Consider the following 19,360-nt stretch of genomic DNA (forward strand, 5'->3'; position numbering starts at 1 on the left):
TGTATAGCTAAATGGATGCATATCGAGGCCATACTCTTAAGTGAAATAAATAGGACACACGTGAAAACACCGAATTATGTCTCTCATGTGAGAAACTGAAAGTATTAATGAGGATCAAAATGTATTTTTAACTAATCTTAACTTGGTAACTCAGAAATATCCTTCTTACCCTTTTGTGTACAACCTTTAAGCTTACTGAATCACAAGCATTCTTGGTTTGTTCGCCTTTGGTTAGAAGTGAGCTACACACTACACATGCTCTCATATATCAAGTCAAATATTGATTGTGGAGAGTAATTCCTGCAGAAGGCCATTTTAGCTGATTAAAGAGCCAGACTCATGCATTTCCCTTTAGTCCCCTGTGGTCTTAGTCCTGGTTTCTGAGCCCATCATTTTGTTGCAACATCCCCAAGAGTGGCAGAATTTACCCACTCTCCCTACCTTCAAGCAGAGCATATATTTTCCTTAGTTGTTTTTAGTCTTTCACTAGGAGCTCTCATCTGGCGTATTTTGGCTTTTATTTATTTCTGTGCTTCTGTAAGAGCTAGGGGCAGTTATGTTCCAGCAACAAGGAATATGAACCAGGGACCAGACTATCTCTATTTAAACCCCTATTCAATTAGGTCTTTGGTGGCCAGGCCAAACTACTTAATTTCTTTTGCTATTTGCTTTCCCATTTGGAAGATAAAGAACTTATTGAGATGATTTCTGTAATAACTTCCAGCTCAAAGATTCGATGATTCTGGTAGTAAAACTGACCTTATTCTTACACAAACTGCACATTCTGAGGAAAACATTTAAACTGTGTAAAATTTCTCTGTTTCCTCAAATAGTCTCACAGCTCATCTCCGGCTAATTATGTGTACATATCTTTCAACTTGAGAGCCTAGCTTTCTCATACTGGCAGATAAAGTAGGATGTTAACTTAATTCAGTTTCTCCAAACGAGAAACCATGAACTGTACTCATGGCTATGAAAACATTGATCTAGACTTGCAATACATGAAGAAATATTTTCCTTTTGGTGTGGAAGTAAATAGCAAGTCCTCTTTTCTGATCATTTAGAAAGATTTGGACTTTAATTTCAGTGATATGGGACTAACTTTCTTATAAAAGTTCATTGACTGTTTGCATTTGCTCTTCACGTTATTTTAGAAAGTAGTCAAGTTCTTGTTGTTTCCTTAAAATATTATATTTATTTGGTATAAAAATAATACATACTTATTGTGAAAATTTTAGAAAAATACAGTAGTGCTAGCATTAAGTCACAGTGAAGATATTTTTGAATGTTTATGAGGGAATATATTTTAACACATCTGCCTGGTTTGCAGGTGTTGTTGACCTGACATGCTTTCTTTTCCATTCCTGTAATTTAGGAAATAAAATGAAGTTTACATTTACACAGCAGGGGCAACAATTTGTGTCTTAACTGTGCTGCCTAACACAATCCTGCACAATGTCAAGGGTGAACTCCTGTCCAATTAGAGTATAATTTCCCCAGTCACATTGGATCCACTATTAGATAATTTCAGGCCAAGACTTTTTCTAGCATTTGACTTTCATAATTCCCTAATTTGACTGATTGACTTTGGTGGCATTCAAAGTGGATTTTGGTGACTTTGCATAAGTTTAGAGGCAGTGTCTAAAGACTGCGGAGATTTGTTTTTCCTTTCTCATACTTTTGGAAACTTCTGAAGGGAATTTCACTATAAACACCTGAACCACATAGCAGTATCTTTTTCTCAGTGGAACTTGGCCTGGCTTTCCTCTCAAGTGAGAGGTTTTGGACTGCAAACTCACTTAGGTGTGACAGCTGAGTAAGAGGTGTGAACCCTCACTATACTGGTTAGGTTTACACCTAGAAGACTTAGAAGTTTCTCACCTATGTAAGTTAAAGAACACCTTAGCAGGCTGCCTATCTAATCTCTGAGGGCTTGTAGTGATTTAGTTATTACCACAGACCCTTAGGCAAGTTAAAATACTGTTATTATCTTTCTGTCTCTGTGGTTTGTTGTATTTGTGTCTTCCATGTGGCAAAGTGACTTTAGCTGGAATTTCCATCCCAGAATTTTATTATTCCCTTTGGGATTATGTCTTACACTTTGTCACTGGAACATAATATGCAACACTCACAATTTAAAGGAGGAAAAGTTTGTTTTGGCTCAGGCTGTTGTTGGCTGGCTCCAAGGCAGGACAGAATGGCAGAGGGACAGGGAAGAAAAGCACATTTATTGCCTGGTGGCTGGGAAGTAGAGAGAGTCAAGGTCTAGAATTTTCACCTGTCTGCCTGCATGTTCATACCTTATATTTCGGCTTCTATTCCTTCTCTAATAGCATCATTTCCTCGGTGCACAAGATTGGATATTTAACAGGTACTGCAACTATTCTTTTGGTCGGAAAGAAGTAGTCAATGATTGAACATTGTTTGTAATCATTATTGTTCTCCCACTAAGTGATTGCTACTTGAATTTCCCAGTAGATTGCCTTTTGTCTAAACATCATTTCTTGCTAGTACTTTTCATAACTTGAGAAGTTTGGATATTACCACGTACCATGAACTGTACCTGTGTCTAATTTTACCCTGCTGAGGAGGTTATTCTAGAATCCTTTATGTGTGTCTTTCTTGAATCCTCTTTAGTACCAGTTACCATAACAGTCTGGCCCCAGAAGTAAGTGGCACTCTCAGCTTAGGATATTCTGGGATAGTATGATTCGGAGCAATTTACAAAGTTGAGGATATAAGGAAAGCACAAATGATGATAATGCAGTATCCTGTGGCTGGAAATAGTAAGCCATTTACTACCCTTCAGAGAGCACAGAAAGAAAAGTGTTGCATAGAAAAGTTTTCCTTGAAGGAAGTAGTGATCTTTGGTTAAGGCTCACAGTCAGTTTGACATGATCCTTCATGAAGGAGTCAGAAGAATAGACGTTGTGACTTGATTTTCCTCTTTCCCTTTATTGGAATTCCTAATTGGACACAATGAATGAGAAAACAAGACAAGGGAATTTATGTATATAGCCTGTACAGATTAGTTTTTCAAGGCAGAGATCAAGATTGAAAAGGGTGGCGATAAATGTAGAGGCGCAAACAAAACACTACACAAAAAAGTTCTTTATGAGATGACATTTGGTCAGGAATATGAATTTAGGAGGAAGCCAGTCAGAAGGGCTAGAGAATGCAATGCTCATGAGGCTTGTTCTGGAAGTTGTGCCTGAAGAATGGGGAATGAGGGGGAGAGTAATGGTATCAGATATCCATGTTGGGGCCTTCATCATGTGGAATTCTGCAGGCTCTGTGAAAAGCTTGATTTGCTTTCCAAGTACTAGGAGAAACTTTTGGAGACTGTAACACAATTTTTTAATTCTAAAACACCTATTGAATGCCATATGGAGGGCAGATTATGCAATGGTCAAGGGTAGAAGCAGGGAAATGAGAAGTTATTGTACTCCATGCAGAATAGATGATAATGGCTTGCACTAAAATGTGAAGAGGAGTGGAGAGTATAAGAAAGTAATGAAAGGGAAGAAAACTGACTTTTCTTACCTTATTTTACTAGTGTTTAGCTGTAAGTCTTTCTTATAGTGTATATTCAATAAATACAAAATGATAGTTTTGAAAATGTTTTGTCCTTCCAATACGTTGTGTTTATCCTGTCTCTAATGGATAGTGTAGTACCAGACATATCATACATGTTAATAAAATGAAAGTTGTGCTGCCAATGAAGAATTTTAGGAGGAGAATCATAATTTGCAACGTTTGAAAGCATATTCAGTATTATCTAATTTGATAGTTCACTGGGGAAGGGTGAGGTCTGGGATGTCTACTCAGTAGTCTGCTTTGTATCAGCTGCTTCATTATTGCTACTTTCTTTTCTTGTTTGTTTGTTTTCTTACAGGGTTTTGGTATGTAGCTCAGGCTGGCTTTGAGCTCTCTATGTAGCCCAGGTTGGCCTCAAACTCTTGGTGATCCTCCTGCCTCTGCCTCCCGAGTGCTGGCTTTACAAGCCCCCATCACACCCAGCTATTCCTACCTCTTTAAGTTCATGTCTTCTATATCCTCTCAGGTGGTATTTCCTTCCTCACATCATATTTACTTTTTAAATTCCCTATCATAATTCTGCTGGTAGAGGTTGAGAATAGAGTGTGTGAATTAAACCTGAAGGAACTGTCCCACTATTTCAGTATTCTGGAAGGCTACTTCTTTAGAAACAGTCAATTTTGCTTTTATAAACTTGACAGAGATTCTTTATACTGTGTTATAATTTTAATGAATGAAAAAGTAGGTTTGGGTTACATGAAATTAGCATGTAATTTCATTTGGATAAGAGAAAACTAGTAATTACGTGTGTGTGACTGAGTTGATTTATTGAGCAGAAGGATAATGTTTCTGTAATTTAAAAGATCATTCCTTTTAAAACTAGGTCACAATCTCATGAAATACTTCCTGGATAGAAGAAATATTTCCTCAAAGTTCCATTATATGAATGTCTAACACGGAGTCCCAGCTTACCTATGGGTCTAGAGTTTGATAAATTTGTCAAAAGGAAAGGAGGAATGCTAGAACATAGTGACCCTCACATATGGGTTTGTGATACACTCTTTAAAGATAAACTTCAGAAAACAACTACAAAGGTTGTTAAAATAACTGAAAAAAGAGACCCCCTTGAAAGCACAGAAGAACCACCAAAAGTACAATTAAACGATTATTTGGAATGTCATCTCCCACCAGAGGCCATAAAACATTATGAATCTGAAGTGGAAATCTTGACTGAAGAAATTAATGAGAAGAAAACATTGCCTGTATTTGCATATTGTAGACGTGGAGCAATTTTTAGGAAAATGGGCAAGTTACAGAGTGCCATGAATGATCTATAGGAAGTAAGTTTTATAAAAAAGGCCATTATTCACTATTTACATTGCTTTTAATTATATAGTATTTTAACTGGAATTTTGAATAATGAATTATTGTACTATAATATATGGGATTTTTGAAATACAATTATTGACATTGTCAAATAATTACTATTAAAACACTAGAATTTTTTCCTCATGAGTTTGGGAGGTGTTATACATATGCAAAACCATTGGGATCAATAGTGTTTGAAAAATTTATTTAATAAGATCTTTTCCTTTGGCAAATCAACTTTTATTGAATTTAAATATATATTTTCTAGGCTATTCGCTTGGAGCCATTGTTTCTCAATGCCTTTTGGCACCGGCATTTCATTTATCTTTTTCAAGACAAAATTAATGAGGCTTTGAATGACTTGAATTATATAAGTAAATATAATAAAAACAATGCAGGTGGGTTGTCTGGGGAGACAGTTATATTACCTGTATTTTTAGTCTCAATTTTTGTCATTTATTGTTATAATAAAGATAATAAATCAATAGATATGTTATGTAAAAATGTTTATGAATTTCCCCAGTTAAATTGTTTATTCCTAGTATTGTCAATGCAGGCTTCAGACAATCCCGTATCATTTTCAAAATACTTGTCCTGGGTTAAAATGTTCATTATATGACAGCAAATAAACCATCATGCTCATCTCACAAGAATATGAGCTTAAAATTGTAGTTTTAGAATTTTTACAATTTTAGAAGATTTACAAATCTTTTTTGACTACAGATCTTAGAATGAGAGTTGTCTGGGACTTCTTGCTTGGATTAAATCTATATAACCTTCCCGTATGTAAAATCCTCTAATCAAGTCAAACCACTTGACATGGAACTCATAGGAACATGAAAATATTATACTCATCTTTGTAGCCCAACACCCACCGCATACCTACAGATATAATAGGAGCTTAATAAATGTTTTGACCAATACTGATCTGTCTACTAAAATTCCATGAAAATTTGTGCCATTAAAATCTTTTTACTATTATCACTAAAAGATAATCAAACATTTTAGACAAACAGATAGGTGAAAAGGTAATTTTTGGCATTTCAAATTGAGAGTACTTTTAGTCACAAAAGAGTACATAAGAACAAATATGGCATTATTGAAATTTTTAAAAAATTAAATGACAGTTGTTTGAGACTATTTTTGGAGGGAAAGGAATTAATTTAAAAAAATAGTTAAAGTGATTTTAACACTACATTTTATCTTTTAAATTTTTTTTACTAGATGTGTATTTGTCTAAGGCTGAAATTTACAGGAAAAACAACAACATTATTTTGACAATTCTAAACTATACCCAGGCAATTAAGTGCAGGCCCACAGATGCTGATATCTATTTCAGGAGAGGTGAAGTTTATGAAAAAGAGAACAGAGTACTGGCCATTGATGACTTTTCTAAAGTAAGCTTTATCATATATAATGTTGCTATTTTAGACCGCAATATTCTTATGCTAATAGTACATAGCAAGTTCTTAAGAAAGTCTCTTAATCTAATTTATGTGATCAAAATAAATTCGTTGGAGGATAGAACATAGAGCTTTTATTATTGATACTGATATTAGCACTACTTCAATGAATTTTGAAAATTTTTTGGTGAATGAATAAATTATATGAAAGAGTTCAATGTGGGGCACTGAGACAACCCAGAGAGGGGCCTGACTTTTCCAGAATTGTACAACTAGAATGGAGCATCCCTCACAGCATTTTATCTGAATTAAAGATGAAACATATTAGATTACATCAATGAGGATTCAATCAATCAAATAAAATATAGATTATTCCCTAAGATGAAGGAAAGAAATGAACTGGTTGTGGCATTGTTCATTCATTACCCCTTGATGTCCAAAGAAATAAGGAATAAAAAAACCTTTGAAAATTGCTTTTCACTTCAGACAATAAAGTTGTTTTCTACTTTTTAACTCTTTCTTTTTTTATTAGTATAAATTTGGGTATATATACATTCAATTTGGGAAATTATCATATATATATATATTATCTTGATTATTTTTGGTCTTCTTTCTACCCTCCCCTCTTCTCCTTTCTCCAGATCTCTTTTTACTATTTACAAAAAAACAAAAATCTACCTGCCTGTATCTTACCATCTCTCCTTTATTTTGGTCTTTCAATTATTTCTATTTCTATTTCTGGGTTTCTCATGTAAGATTTAATTCACTTAAAAATTATGGTCTCAAAGTCCATTCATCTTATAGCAAATGACTCCTTTATGGCTGATGCACACACACACACACACACACATTTCCTTTAACCATTCATCTGCTGATTGGTATCTAAGCTGTTTCCATAATTTAGCTATAGTGAATTGCACTGCTATAAGCATGTGTATATATGTATCACTGTGATATGATGACTTTACGCCTTTCTTTTCAGGAAGGGGAGAAGGATAGCTGGGCCAAATGAAATTCCATTTTGGTAGATACTGATTTAATACTGATTTTCATAGTGGTTTTACTAGTTTACATTCCCACTAACAATTTAGAAGAATTGTTCTGCTACATCTTTGGCATTTTGAGTCTTAATGAAGTAAAATGGAATCTTAGTATTGTTTTGATTTGCATTTTTTTATTAACCAAAGAAGTTGAACTTATTGGCTATTTCTGCTTATGAGAAGTGTTTATATATTTCAGTTGACCATTTTTGATTGGATCATTTGGTTTTTGAGTCTTGATTTTTTTAGTTCTTTATATATTCTAGATTTTAGTCCTCTACCAAAGTAGTAGCTGGCAAATACTTTTTTTCCCATCCTGTAAGTTGTTTCTTTGCTTTGTTGATTATATCCTTTGCTGTGCAGAAGCTTTTTTTTTTGGTACTGGGGATGGAACTCAGGACCTTGTGCTTGTGAGGCAGGCGGTGGCACCACTGAGCTAAATCCCCTGCCCCTGGAAACTTTTTAATTTGATATATTTTCATATGTTAATTCTTGGTATTATGTCTTATGCACGTAGGGGTTCTTCTGTTTGGGAAGTCCTTGCCTTTGCCCACATCTTTAAGTATTTTATTTATTTTATCTTCCAGCAGATTCAGTGTTTCTGTATTTATATCTAGGTATTTGATACATTTTGATTTGATTTTAGTACACAGTGAGAGATATGGGTCTAGATTCATTCATCTGCACGTGGATAACCAGTTTTCCCAGCACCTTTATTAAAGAGGCTGACTTTTCTCCCAATGCTTTTTTTTTCTTAAGCACTTTGTCAAATATCAGATGGCCAAAGGTGTATGGGTTGTTTCTGTATCTTCTACTCCATGTCTATTTTTCTACCAGTACAAGGCTGTTTTTATTATTGTAACATTGTAGTATAACTTGAAATCCAGGTTTATAATCCCTCTTGCTTTGCTCTTTTTGCTTAGGAATGCTTTGGCTATTCTGGTCTCTTCTGGTTCTACATAAATTTTAGGATTTTTTTTTCTAGTTCAATGAAGAATGCTGTTGGCATTTTAATTGGAATTCCATTATACCTGTATAACTTTTTTTGTAATATGGCCATTTTGACAATATTGTTTCTGTCTATCCAGGACAGGGTTCACCTTTTCACTTTCTAATATTCTCTCAAATGTTGTACTCCAGAGTAATATAGTTTTCATTAAGAAGTCTTTTATTTCTTGGTTAGATTGATTTCTAGGTATTTAACTTTTTTGAAATTATTGTGAATGGAATGGTTTTCTTTCTCAGTAGCTTCTTTATTGTTGTACAGTAACACTCTTGCTTTGTGTGTATGATTTTATATCCTTCCATACTCTTGAGTTTGTTTATTACCTCTAAGAATCTTCTGGTGGAATTTTAAGAAGATACTCCTTTATCTTATTCCTTTCCTATTCACACCCCTTTTGTTTCTTTCTCTTATCTGACTGCTGTGGCTAAAGTTTCCAGTACTATATTGAACAGAAGTGGTGAGTGGTGATAGTGGACATGCTTGTCTTTTTCCTGATTTTATTGAGAATTATTTTAGCTTTTCCCCATATAGAATGATGTTGGCTGTGGCTTTGTCATAATGGCCTTTGTCAGTTTGAGGTAAGGTCCTTCTATCCCATTTTTGTCAGGTTTTTTTTTTTTTTTTTTTTATCATGAATGGGTGTTGGATTTTCTCAGAGGCTTTTTCTGATCTATTGAGATAATCCTGTGAGTTTTATCCTACTTCCACCTATGGGGTGTGTACTACACTTAATTGATTTATATATTGTGAACCATCCATAGGACAAACCTGACTTGGTCATGATTTGTGATCTTTTAATGAGTTGTTGCATTCTGTTTGGAGGTATCTTCTGGAGGATTTTTGCATGAATATTCATTAAGAATACTTGCCTGTATTTTTTTTCCTGAACCCTTGTCCAGTTTTGGTATCAGGATAACTCTGGCTTTAATGAATGAATTACACTCTCTCTCATGAGACAGTTTGAGAAATATTGGTATTAATTATTCTCCAAAGTTCTGGTAAAGTTCAACAGTGAATCCTTCAGGTCCTGGGCTTTTATTAATTGGCAGAGTATTTATTACAGCATCAATTTTATTGGTTATTATTTGTTTATTCAGGGTTTTTATGTCTTCTTGGTTCAATTTTCATAAGACATATATGTCTTGGAATCTACCCATTTCTTCTATATTCTCCAATTTTTGGAATGTTTTAAAAATTGCTTATTATAATCCTTTAGATTTAAGTGGTATCCATTTTGATTATGCCTTTTTCATTTCCAATTGCACTGATATTGTTCTTCTCTTTCCTTTTCATAAGTTTAGCTAAGGATTTATCAATGTTATTTATCCTTTCAAAGAACCAGCTCTTTGATTTGTTAATCATTTGTATTGTTTGTTTATCTCAATTTCATTGTTTTCTCCTTTGATCTTTATAATTCCTTTCCTTCTACAAATTTCAGACTTGGATTGCTCTTGTTTTTATAGAGCTTTGAGGTCCATCATTAGGTTATTTATTTGGGATTGCCCTGTTTTTCTAATGTAGGCATGCACAGCTATAAACTTTTCTCATAGAACTGCATTTTTTATGTCCTGCAGGTTTTGATATGTTGTACTGTCACTGTCATTTGTTTCTAGGAACTTTTTGAATTTTTTCCTTGATTTCTTCTGTGACCCACTGTTTATTCAGTAATTATTATTTAATCTCCATGTGTTTGTATATTCTGTGGATTCTTTTGCTCTTGATTTCTATTTTCATTCTGTTGTGATCTGATAGGTTGCAAGATATTATTTAAATTCTTTTGAATTTATTTAAATATGCTTATGTCCTAAGATATGGTCTATCTTGGGAAAAATTCTATGATCTGCTGAGAAGAGTGCATAGTTTGCTGTTGTTGAATGACACATTCTGTAGACATCTGTTACGTTCATTTGCTCAGTGATTTGATTCAACTGTGATATTTCTTTGTTAAGGAGTTATGTGGTTTAGCTATTTGTGAGGGTGGGTTATTCAAGTGCCCCCCTATGATTGTATTAGTGTCTCTCTGTCCTTTTATGTCAATTAGTTTTTGTTTTATGAAATTGGCTGCACCTCCTTTTGGTGCATATAGATTCACAATTTCTTGTTATATTGTTCCTTTTACTAACATATGGTAACCTTCTTTGTCTCTTCTGATTAGTTTTGGCTTGTGTATTTAGTATGAAATTAGGAAAGCTACCTTTTATTGCTTTCGGGCTCTAGTTATATGTAGTATTGTTTTCCATCCTTTCATTTTCAGTCCTTTTTTTCCTTTAGTGAATGAAGTATGTCTCTTGCAGGCAACATGTAGCTGTTTTTATTTTTTTATGTAATGTACCTATCTGCCTTTTATCATGGAGTTAGGAGCATTTATATAAAGTATTATTATTTAAAATTACATTTCAATATAATTGTCATTGTATTATATTTTCAGGGATGACATTTCTATTTTTTCTTTTAAGCACTCATTCCATGAGGTATAGTCTTTCCTTTGGGCTCTTTGGTGATATTGCTCTTTCTGTTTCTATTTAGAATTGCCTCAAATATTCTCTACCATTCAGATTTGTTGGTCATGAATTTCTTTAGATTCTCTTTGTCTTGGGAGGTTTTTATTTTTCTATTGATTTTGAAGAATAATTTTGTAAGATACAGTAATCTGAGTTGGCAATTATTTTTCTTTAGGACTTGTAAGACTTCACTGCCTGGCCTTTAAGGTTTGCTTTGAGAAATCTGCTGTTGTTCTTATAGGCTTATGTTTATAAGTTATTTGGTGTTAATTTCTTTAGTAGCTTTTAATATTCCTTTCTTGTTCTGAAGTTCTGGGATTTTGATTCTGATGTTTCATGGAGAGTTTCTCTTTTGGTTGTGTCTATGTAGTGTTCTAAATGCTTTGTTTACCCAGATATCCATTTTCATCTCTAGATTTGGAATTTTTTCTGGAATGATTTTGGTGAATACATTTTTTATACATTTAGTTGCTTTCTCTGGCCCTTTCTTCATATCTATAATTCTTAGGTTTGTTCTTTTCGAATCATCTGAGAGCTCTTTGTGGATATTGTATCCAATTTATAAACGAGTAAAAATCATATGTTAGAAGACCTAAGCAATGACCTTTGAGGACGGACAACCTGACAAGTCAATGTAAGACACTGTAGAAACGAAAATGATAACACTCATGTGCAGTTGGTCACAAACATATGACCCTTACACACACTCTGAAATAGAAAAAAAAGGGGAAAAATTAGGGTTTAATAATAGTTTCTATGTACAAGCAAAAAGAGGGAGGATGGAGAGACTTGTGAGTGTGTGAGAAGGGAAGTGAGGAAAGAAAGTGTGGTATGGACTATAGTGGGTGGTGAAAGGGAATACGGGGCGGGCCGGGGATCTAGCTCAGTGGTTCAGCCTCCTGCCTCGTAAGCACAAGGTCCCGAGTTCCGAGTTTGATCCCCAGTACAAAAAAAAAAAAAAAAAGACAGAGGATACAGGAAGATTGAGTCCAATTAATGACATAACAGCAACACCAATTTTAAGTCTATGAAACAACCCTTGGTGAGGAGAACCTAACATGATATGTTAAGATACATCTTTAGATTAATCTTCATGGTTTATGTATAAAAGAGAGGAATAGAAAAAGTGAGATAAAAGATAAAACATATGGGAAAGAACTGAGAGGAGAAGTTGTAAGGGGGAAATAACAAAAGGAAAGGATGAAATTATAGATGGGACATGAGAAAAATATAGGGGGATTGTTATCTACTTATTGAACTGATAGTCAAGCATAGTTGGATGATACCGAGAAGCAACTTTTGGAGTGAGAATATGTTACTTAACTACATAGGATGTTTTACAAGCAACAGTAAAAAATTTATATACATAGCTACACACACACACACACACACCAAAGAATATACAGAAGGTGCCATGCGAGGCAGCCTCTGTTGTCAGAGTGGCAGCAGGCTGCAAGTGCTCCTTCCTCTTACTGGCAGCAGTCTTAGGTTCACAGTGGAGAGTCCACCACAGGCTATGCTGTTTGCTTCGCCCAGTTCATCTCTTCAGTTTCCCTCACTCTCCTTTTGCAGTTATGCTCCACTTCCACTCAGCCTTTCTCTGACTGGCAACTGTAACTGTCCTTTGTGGTCAGGCAGGAGGCAGTATCCCCACACCTGCGTGCCATTCTGATGGCTTTTCTCTGCTCCCTTTACTCCCAGGTCAAAGCAGTGCTCCTGCTCGCTGAGTTTCAGTCTGACCCAGGAATTTAGCGATCTTGGGGCCCAGCAGGAAATAGCCTGAACAGACACTGATCTGGACTGTGTTCTCTACCCCTGCTGATCTTGCATCTCAGTAGTTTAGCTTCACAAAGAATGTCTTTCCAACTGGCAGATTCAGTGGCCTTAGGGACTCAGGAGAAGAGAGCTTTTCTGCATGGATTTCAGCCGTTTTTGGGGACAGCAGGCAGGAACTGACAGAGGTACAGACCTCAGCAGTGTTTGGGGGTGGTGGAGAGTGCCTGCTCCGACACTGATCCCTGTTTTTCTCCTCTCCTAGACCTCACTGAGCACAGTCATTGTGTGAGTCTCACTGTCTGACAGATCCCACAGTGCCTCTTTCTGGGTCCCTAATCAGGACCATGCCCTTGTCTTCTCTCTGTCCCTAAAGTTTGCTGGTCCTCACCTCTCTTGGAGTGATTCTCTGGCTTGTGCTTTTCTGATGCCCTGATCTGAAGAGGCCCTTATTCTCTATCTTCCAGTGACAGGACAGTTAGGGCAGATGGGCAGTGGGTGGTGGCCTCGAGCCCAGGCACCCATCAGCAGAACCCTGGGAGATTCGAACTTTTCCCACCCTGGCCTTGGCTGGATCTGGGTTGTAAGCAGTGCTGGGATTGCAAAGTGGCCTTCCTTTTTCTAAACACCCATTACTGGATTTCTGCTGGCCTTCTCCTTCAAGTTGCTTTCCCGTGGTTAAGTTTTTGTTCACCCCTTCATCTCCAGCACGTGTGATCCGTGGTAGACATCTTCTGTGCATAGCGCTACTGCCTCTGGCCTGCTCTGAGGCCACACCCCGTTTTTTAACTATTGACTAGCTTATTCTCTTCTGCAGGGAACCTACCTGCTCCCAAACATAGGCTTATTTATTCACTCACTCAGAAACATTTATTTCTTATTTTTTGGGTGGGTTATTTTTTATTAGTACATGATAATGATTACATTCCTCATGGGGAATTATTACACATACATAATGCATCTTAATACTTTTTTCATCCCTCCCACTCCCCTCTCTACTCTACCCTCTCCTTCCATTTCCCCTTGAGTTTTTTTATTTTCTCTGGTAAGCACAATGCCACTCTTATTTTTTATTAGTTTAGAAATACTTATTATGCACATATCAGTTTGTTTTTATTTTGGTACTGGGGATCGAGCTCGGGTCCTTGCACTTGCGCAACGGGTGGTGAAACCACTGAGCTAAATCCCTGGCCCATCAGTTTTTTATTAGTACATGAACTCATCTTGGAGAGTGGTTGGTTACATGTACATATTACAGCTTTTAAAAATTTCCTTCTCCTTCCATCCCCTACCCACCTCCTCTTTAGGATCCCTATCCCCTTTTTAGTACTTGTTGGTATTATTTGTCTTAGCTCATGTTATGGCATATAGTGTTGACATTAATTGGGATTATTGGGATCTTCCTTATGGCATATCTTTATTCCTCACATTTCACCTTCTCCTCCTCCTCACCCCTTGCCCTCGTTCCCTTAGACCGCTTCCCTATTGCAAGAGATCTGTCCCCTTTCTATCTACCCCTTATCAGTTTCTTAGTTTGTACTTTGCCTCACTCAAATGAGAGATACCATATGGCATTTAAACTTGTATGTCTGTTTTATTTCACTCAACATATTTTTCAGGTGGATCCATTTTCCTACAGATATCTCAAATGTGTCTTACTTTATAACTGAGTAGTATTCATTATCTATAAATACCACATTTTCTTTATCCAGTTGTCTGTTGATGGGTGTACAGGCTGCTTCCAGGATTTAGCTATTATGAATTGTGCTGATATAAACATTGGTATGCTTGTATCACTGCAGTATGATGACTTCAGCTCTTTGGGGAAGATATCTAACAGTGGGATAACTGGATTGTATGGAATTTCAGAAACATGTATTAACTAAGGTGCTGAACAATGTAGTGAATAAATAGTGAATGAAATGTACATTTTGCAGAGCTTATAGTTTAAAGGGTAGGTATTTAAGGACAGATAGAAACACATATATAAATATATAATGGAAGTTTATGATGTGCTATGAAGGAAGGATGGTCTGGTCAAAGAATATTTATTTTTTGGGGGGATGTCAGGCAGTATCATCAAGGAAGTGAACTTTTAAAACAATTTTACTAGTACATGTTTGTAGTACATGAAGTTTACACTGATCTTAGGGAGTAGGTACACGTACATAATACATCTAAATCCCTATTTTATTCCCCTCCCCACCCACTTCCCTCCCTGTGACTCTAAATCTCCTTTCTCTTTTTTCATTATTTTTGTTATTGTTTCCAACGTCTAATGTTTGCATTCTGTGTATTTGTTATAAGTACATGACACATCTTAAATTAGGGTAAAATATTCACCTGACTCCAGCAGAACTCCTGACTTTTAATTCCAAGTTCTTAGTCCTTACTACAATTGGGAATTTAGAAACAATTAAATAATTTAGTTTCCAGCTGCCCTGTTTCTTAATTCACCCATGTGTCTTAGTCATTGACTGACATTTTTCTGGTTGGTGAAAATATAAATTTTGTAACTTCTGCTCTAGAAGTGACTCTTTATTTTCTCTGTCTGGCATCAGTAGTTTAAAAATAGATTAATTTAGCACCTTGAGGTCAAACAAGCCTCCCACTCTTCACTGTTTTTTTCTCAGTTTAAAGATACTTGGTAAGCTGTTTTGTGCTTGGTTATCGCCTTTGTGCACAGGTGTGTGACTTACTGTGTTCTTTCCCAGTACCAACAGGTGAAGGGTTTTACAACTGAGTATATGATGATCCGGTCTGTTCACTCTATTGCTTTGTACCAATATGAAATGTATGAACCAGGCCACCACCAATTCAGTTCTTTCCCTCATTTTAATCTATTCCTAGATTAATCTATTTTTGATTTGATTGAATCTACACTGATGTGATATGTTTCACTTTTAATTACGATAAAATACTGTGAGAAATCCAATACAACCTTACTCTATTGTCACATTTCAATTATGAACTTTTATTGAAAATTTCAGTGGGCAAAACTTTAGTTTCTTGTATAAGCTGTTTTTTCTTTTCTCTGGGAAAATATTCCCTCTAAAGAATGTGGTTATGGATGGATTTCTTAGTATGGTTTTTAAATGTAAATCTGAAAAATTTGCCATCTTACAGTAGTTTTCTTCATGTAATCAGAGTTTGCTTACTTTTCTCAGTTTTTTCTTAGTTTTTTAAATATGAAATGTTTATATACCTCCCCATTCCTCTGTAGTGTATTTTTTATGACCCCAAAAGAACAGATGTATTATTGAAACGTGGGAAGTTTTACTATGAAAATGAAAACTGGACTTCAGCCATACAAGATTTTACAGCTTTGTTAAACATAGAACAGCAAAATTCTGAAGCATGGTAAGAATTATTTCAAAATGTTTTTTGAAATTATTATTAATATTTAAAACATTCTTCAGGAAAGAATATTGCTTGAAATACACCTGTTAACCCTTTAAAACAATGAATCAATTTTCAAATGCCACCAGTAAATGAAAATGTTACCTACACCTTAATAGTAAAGGGTAATTTAATGTAACAGGTATAAATGAAAAGTAAGAGTTATTTCATTTCCATTTTCTAAATATTTGTTAAATTATACATTTCTAAAGCACTGATATATTTTACTTCCTTAAAATTATTTTTCATACATATTCTTTGTATATATGAAGTACAGAGAATTGCTCATATACATTCTTTTGTATATCGTAATGTGTATATTATAGTTTGTTCTCCTAACCTTATTATGCACAGTGTAGCTTTCATTTTCTTGTTTTCCTTTTAATCTAAGGTTTTGAAGAGATCTGAAATGTATGAATAGTCATTACTAATCTCTTCATTTGCAATTTTCAGTTGTAAACTACACTTAGAGTAAAGTAAAGCACACATTCAGAAAAACATAAAATAGAAATTTACAGTTTAATGACTTCACTATGTAAATACTCCTGTAACCACTACCAAGTCAAGAAAAAGGCATTCAGCTCTTTGGAAACCTTTTATGCCTTTGCCTCCCCCACTTCAGAAGGGTCAGTCCATGGTCAACTCGCTCCAAGGTAGAAACAACATGCAAGGCATAGTGGAGGAAAGCTGCTCACCCCATGGCAACTAGGAAGATAGAGAAAGAAGGGAGGAGCCAGGGATAAGAATACACCCTTCTAGGTCATAATCCCAGTGATCTACCCCCTCCAACAAGGCTCCACCTCCTAACAGCACATTCAGCTATGAACTCATCAATGGATGAATCCACAGATGAGCACAGTGCCCTCATGACCCAATCCAAAAGCTCCGCCTCTGAACACATGAGACTTTGGGAATTATTTAGATCTAAATCATAACATCTCTCAAGCATATCTTTCTTCAGCTCTTCCTGCCCATATTTTTCTATTGCCTTTCCAAACTGTTATCTCTTGCTCTAGGTGGCAGCAGTTAACATCCTTGCCTTTAAACATTTTTGGTAAACACCAACCAGGAAGACATTTCTGTCCTGGTAAATCTCTGAGGGTAACAAAACAAAGACAAGCTCTTGCACTAATCCTTCCATGACCTACTAAACAAATTAAAACACAAAAGCACTATTCCTGGAGCAGAGGTCCATATAGCTCCCTTTCCTAGCTGTAACCTGTACTAGGAATGTGGGCTGTTCTCAAGGCCTCCACTGATATGCAAAGTGGGGAGTGGCAATGAGCTAAGTTTGAACACCATAGAGCTTTCTTAGCAAAATCTAGCAGCCCCCTCCACCCTTTGTTAACCATTGGCTTGGTTGCTGCAAGTTTTAAATTAGAATCCAGAGTTCCAAAAATGTTGGTCCTGACAGTCTTTTTATAGAAGCTTATTCATTACTTTTATCAAAGAATGGAATTTTCAATTTTGCATTCTATCTTTTTTGCTAATCTCTCAACTCTTTTAAAATTATATTGATTTAACTTAATAATTTTAATGATAATAGGGATCTTCATCATTTGAAATGGTTTTAGGGTTTATCAAGAATGTAATAGTTGTAAATTTTGAATCTTTTATTCTTTATTCCAAAGAGTATCCTTTTATTCTTACTTAAAATTTATTTTTCCTGTGATCAACTTATAAGATGCTTAGATTCATAGACTGATTTTGAGGGATATATGCCTCTTAGGCATCATTTTAGATGGAATTAAACTATAGTGAATTTTCTTTGTTTTATTTAATGATTTTTTAATATAATTCATTGAGTTTTAAATAGTTTTTTGGTCAGAATTTGATTTCAGGATTTAGCCATGGTCTCAACATGAATTAAGTCTTCCATTTTTCATAGAAACATGTTAACTGAATTAGGTGTTTTTTTGTTCTTAAAAAGTGAGAAATCATTCACCTCTGAATATATCATAGCTTGTAGCCAATAGATATCTTTTAAGAACAGGAAGCATCTGGAGACCTAAGATACTTTACTCTTGGATGAAAATATTTTTTTGTACTTCTTTAAGCAATGTCTTATTTATTTTTTAATAAATTAAACTTTTATGTTTATTTTAAATTATTATTCATTACTAAAGAATACTATGTTTCATTAGTAATTATAAATTATTTTACTTATCATATATATGATTCTAATTTAAATTCTTACAGTGTAAACCTTTTTAAATTCTCTTTGCAGCACACCATTAAGAAAGGTTAATTCTTCAAACACACTGACTTTTATATCTATTCTTTTTCATTTCCACTGCCTCAATACTTTATCCTTTATCAGTTCACACTTAGAATTCTCATTCCTAGATCTGGAGTGATTAGATTTGATTATCACATAATAAAGACCTTTTGTCTCAAAAATTTTCTTTCAGTGGCCCCCTGTTGCTAAGGAGATGAATCCAGATTTTCAGTATAAAAAATGAGTCCCAACACTATCTTACAATACCTTGAATTAACTTCCTTTTTCTCCAACCAATTTAATTTCCTCCCTCAACTAATGCCCCTTTAGAGAAGAAGTAGAGAATCACAATAATTCAATAACTAGAGAAGAATTTTTTACAAAGTTTCAAAAAAGTTTGTCACCAAGGAAAAGGTAAGAAATGAAATAAAGTTAGTAAGTGTGTAATTAACAAGTATATAATTATGTAAACAATAAAATGTACCTTATTTATAAAAAGTTTGTATTTTTCTTTTGCTATTAACATCATGGCTAAGCTCTCTTGAGAAACAAGGAGAAACAAACACTAATTGATATTGAAATATAAAATTAGTGAATAGATTTGACAAAAAAGATGAATATTCTGTTGTATAGGTTAAAATAAAATTTTCTGTTTTTCTAGGACATACCGAGGGAAAGCACATTTTAAAAGGCAACTTTTTAAACAAGCAACTCAAGACTTTTCTATTGCTATTCACTTAGATCCTAATAACTGGATAGCATTGTATTATCGAGCATGCATACTTAGAAAGAGTAATCCTCTTAGAGCGCTACAGGATTATAGTGTTTCAGGTACTTTGCCTTCAATTGCATATATATAAGAATCTAGTTTAAGATTGACCAGCTCAGATTCATAGAGAGGAATATTAATATGGGACCACTGGTATCATATGTATGTTAGTGTACACTGATATGTATATACTTATGTGTTAAATATACTTATTTAGATACATACTATGTCATATATGTCCATATATTCTTATAAGTCACAGTGATTAAACTACAGGTGTTCTTGTGTCCCCTAATAGTGTATGAGTATATATGCATGTGGACTTGTGTGTTTATGTGTGTGTGTA

The 19,360-nt window shown here is 34.8% G+C and overlaps 1 protein-coding gene across 1 annotated transcript in view; it reads left to right on the top strand.

Moving 5' to 3' along the window:
• Ttc6 (tetratricopeptide repeat domain 6) overlaps positions 1–19,360 on the top strand; it is a 163,518-nt gene that overhangs the window by 119,178 nt on the left and 24,980 nt on the right. The window contains 5 exon segments of the mRNA XM_087208003.1: positions 4,421–4,877; positions 5,174–5,303; positions 6,130–6,302; positions 15,852–15,988; positions 18,907–19,076. Coding sequence (XP_087064129.1) covers positions 4,421–4,877; positions 5,174–5,303; positions 6,130–6,302; positions 15,852–15,988; positions 18,907–19,076 — 1,067 coding nt within the window.

The sequence above is a fragment of the Heterocephalus glaber genome, unplaced genomic scaffold, assembly GCF_053883595.1.
Source record: "Heterocephalus glaber isolate CG9 unplaced genomic scaffold, H.glaber_assembly_v1.0 deba00000901, whole genome shotgun sequence".
NCBI classification, from domain to species: Eukaryota; Metazoa; Chordata; class Mammalia; order Rodentia; family Bathyergidae; genus Heterocephalus; species Heterocephalus glaber.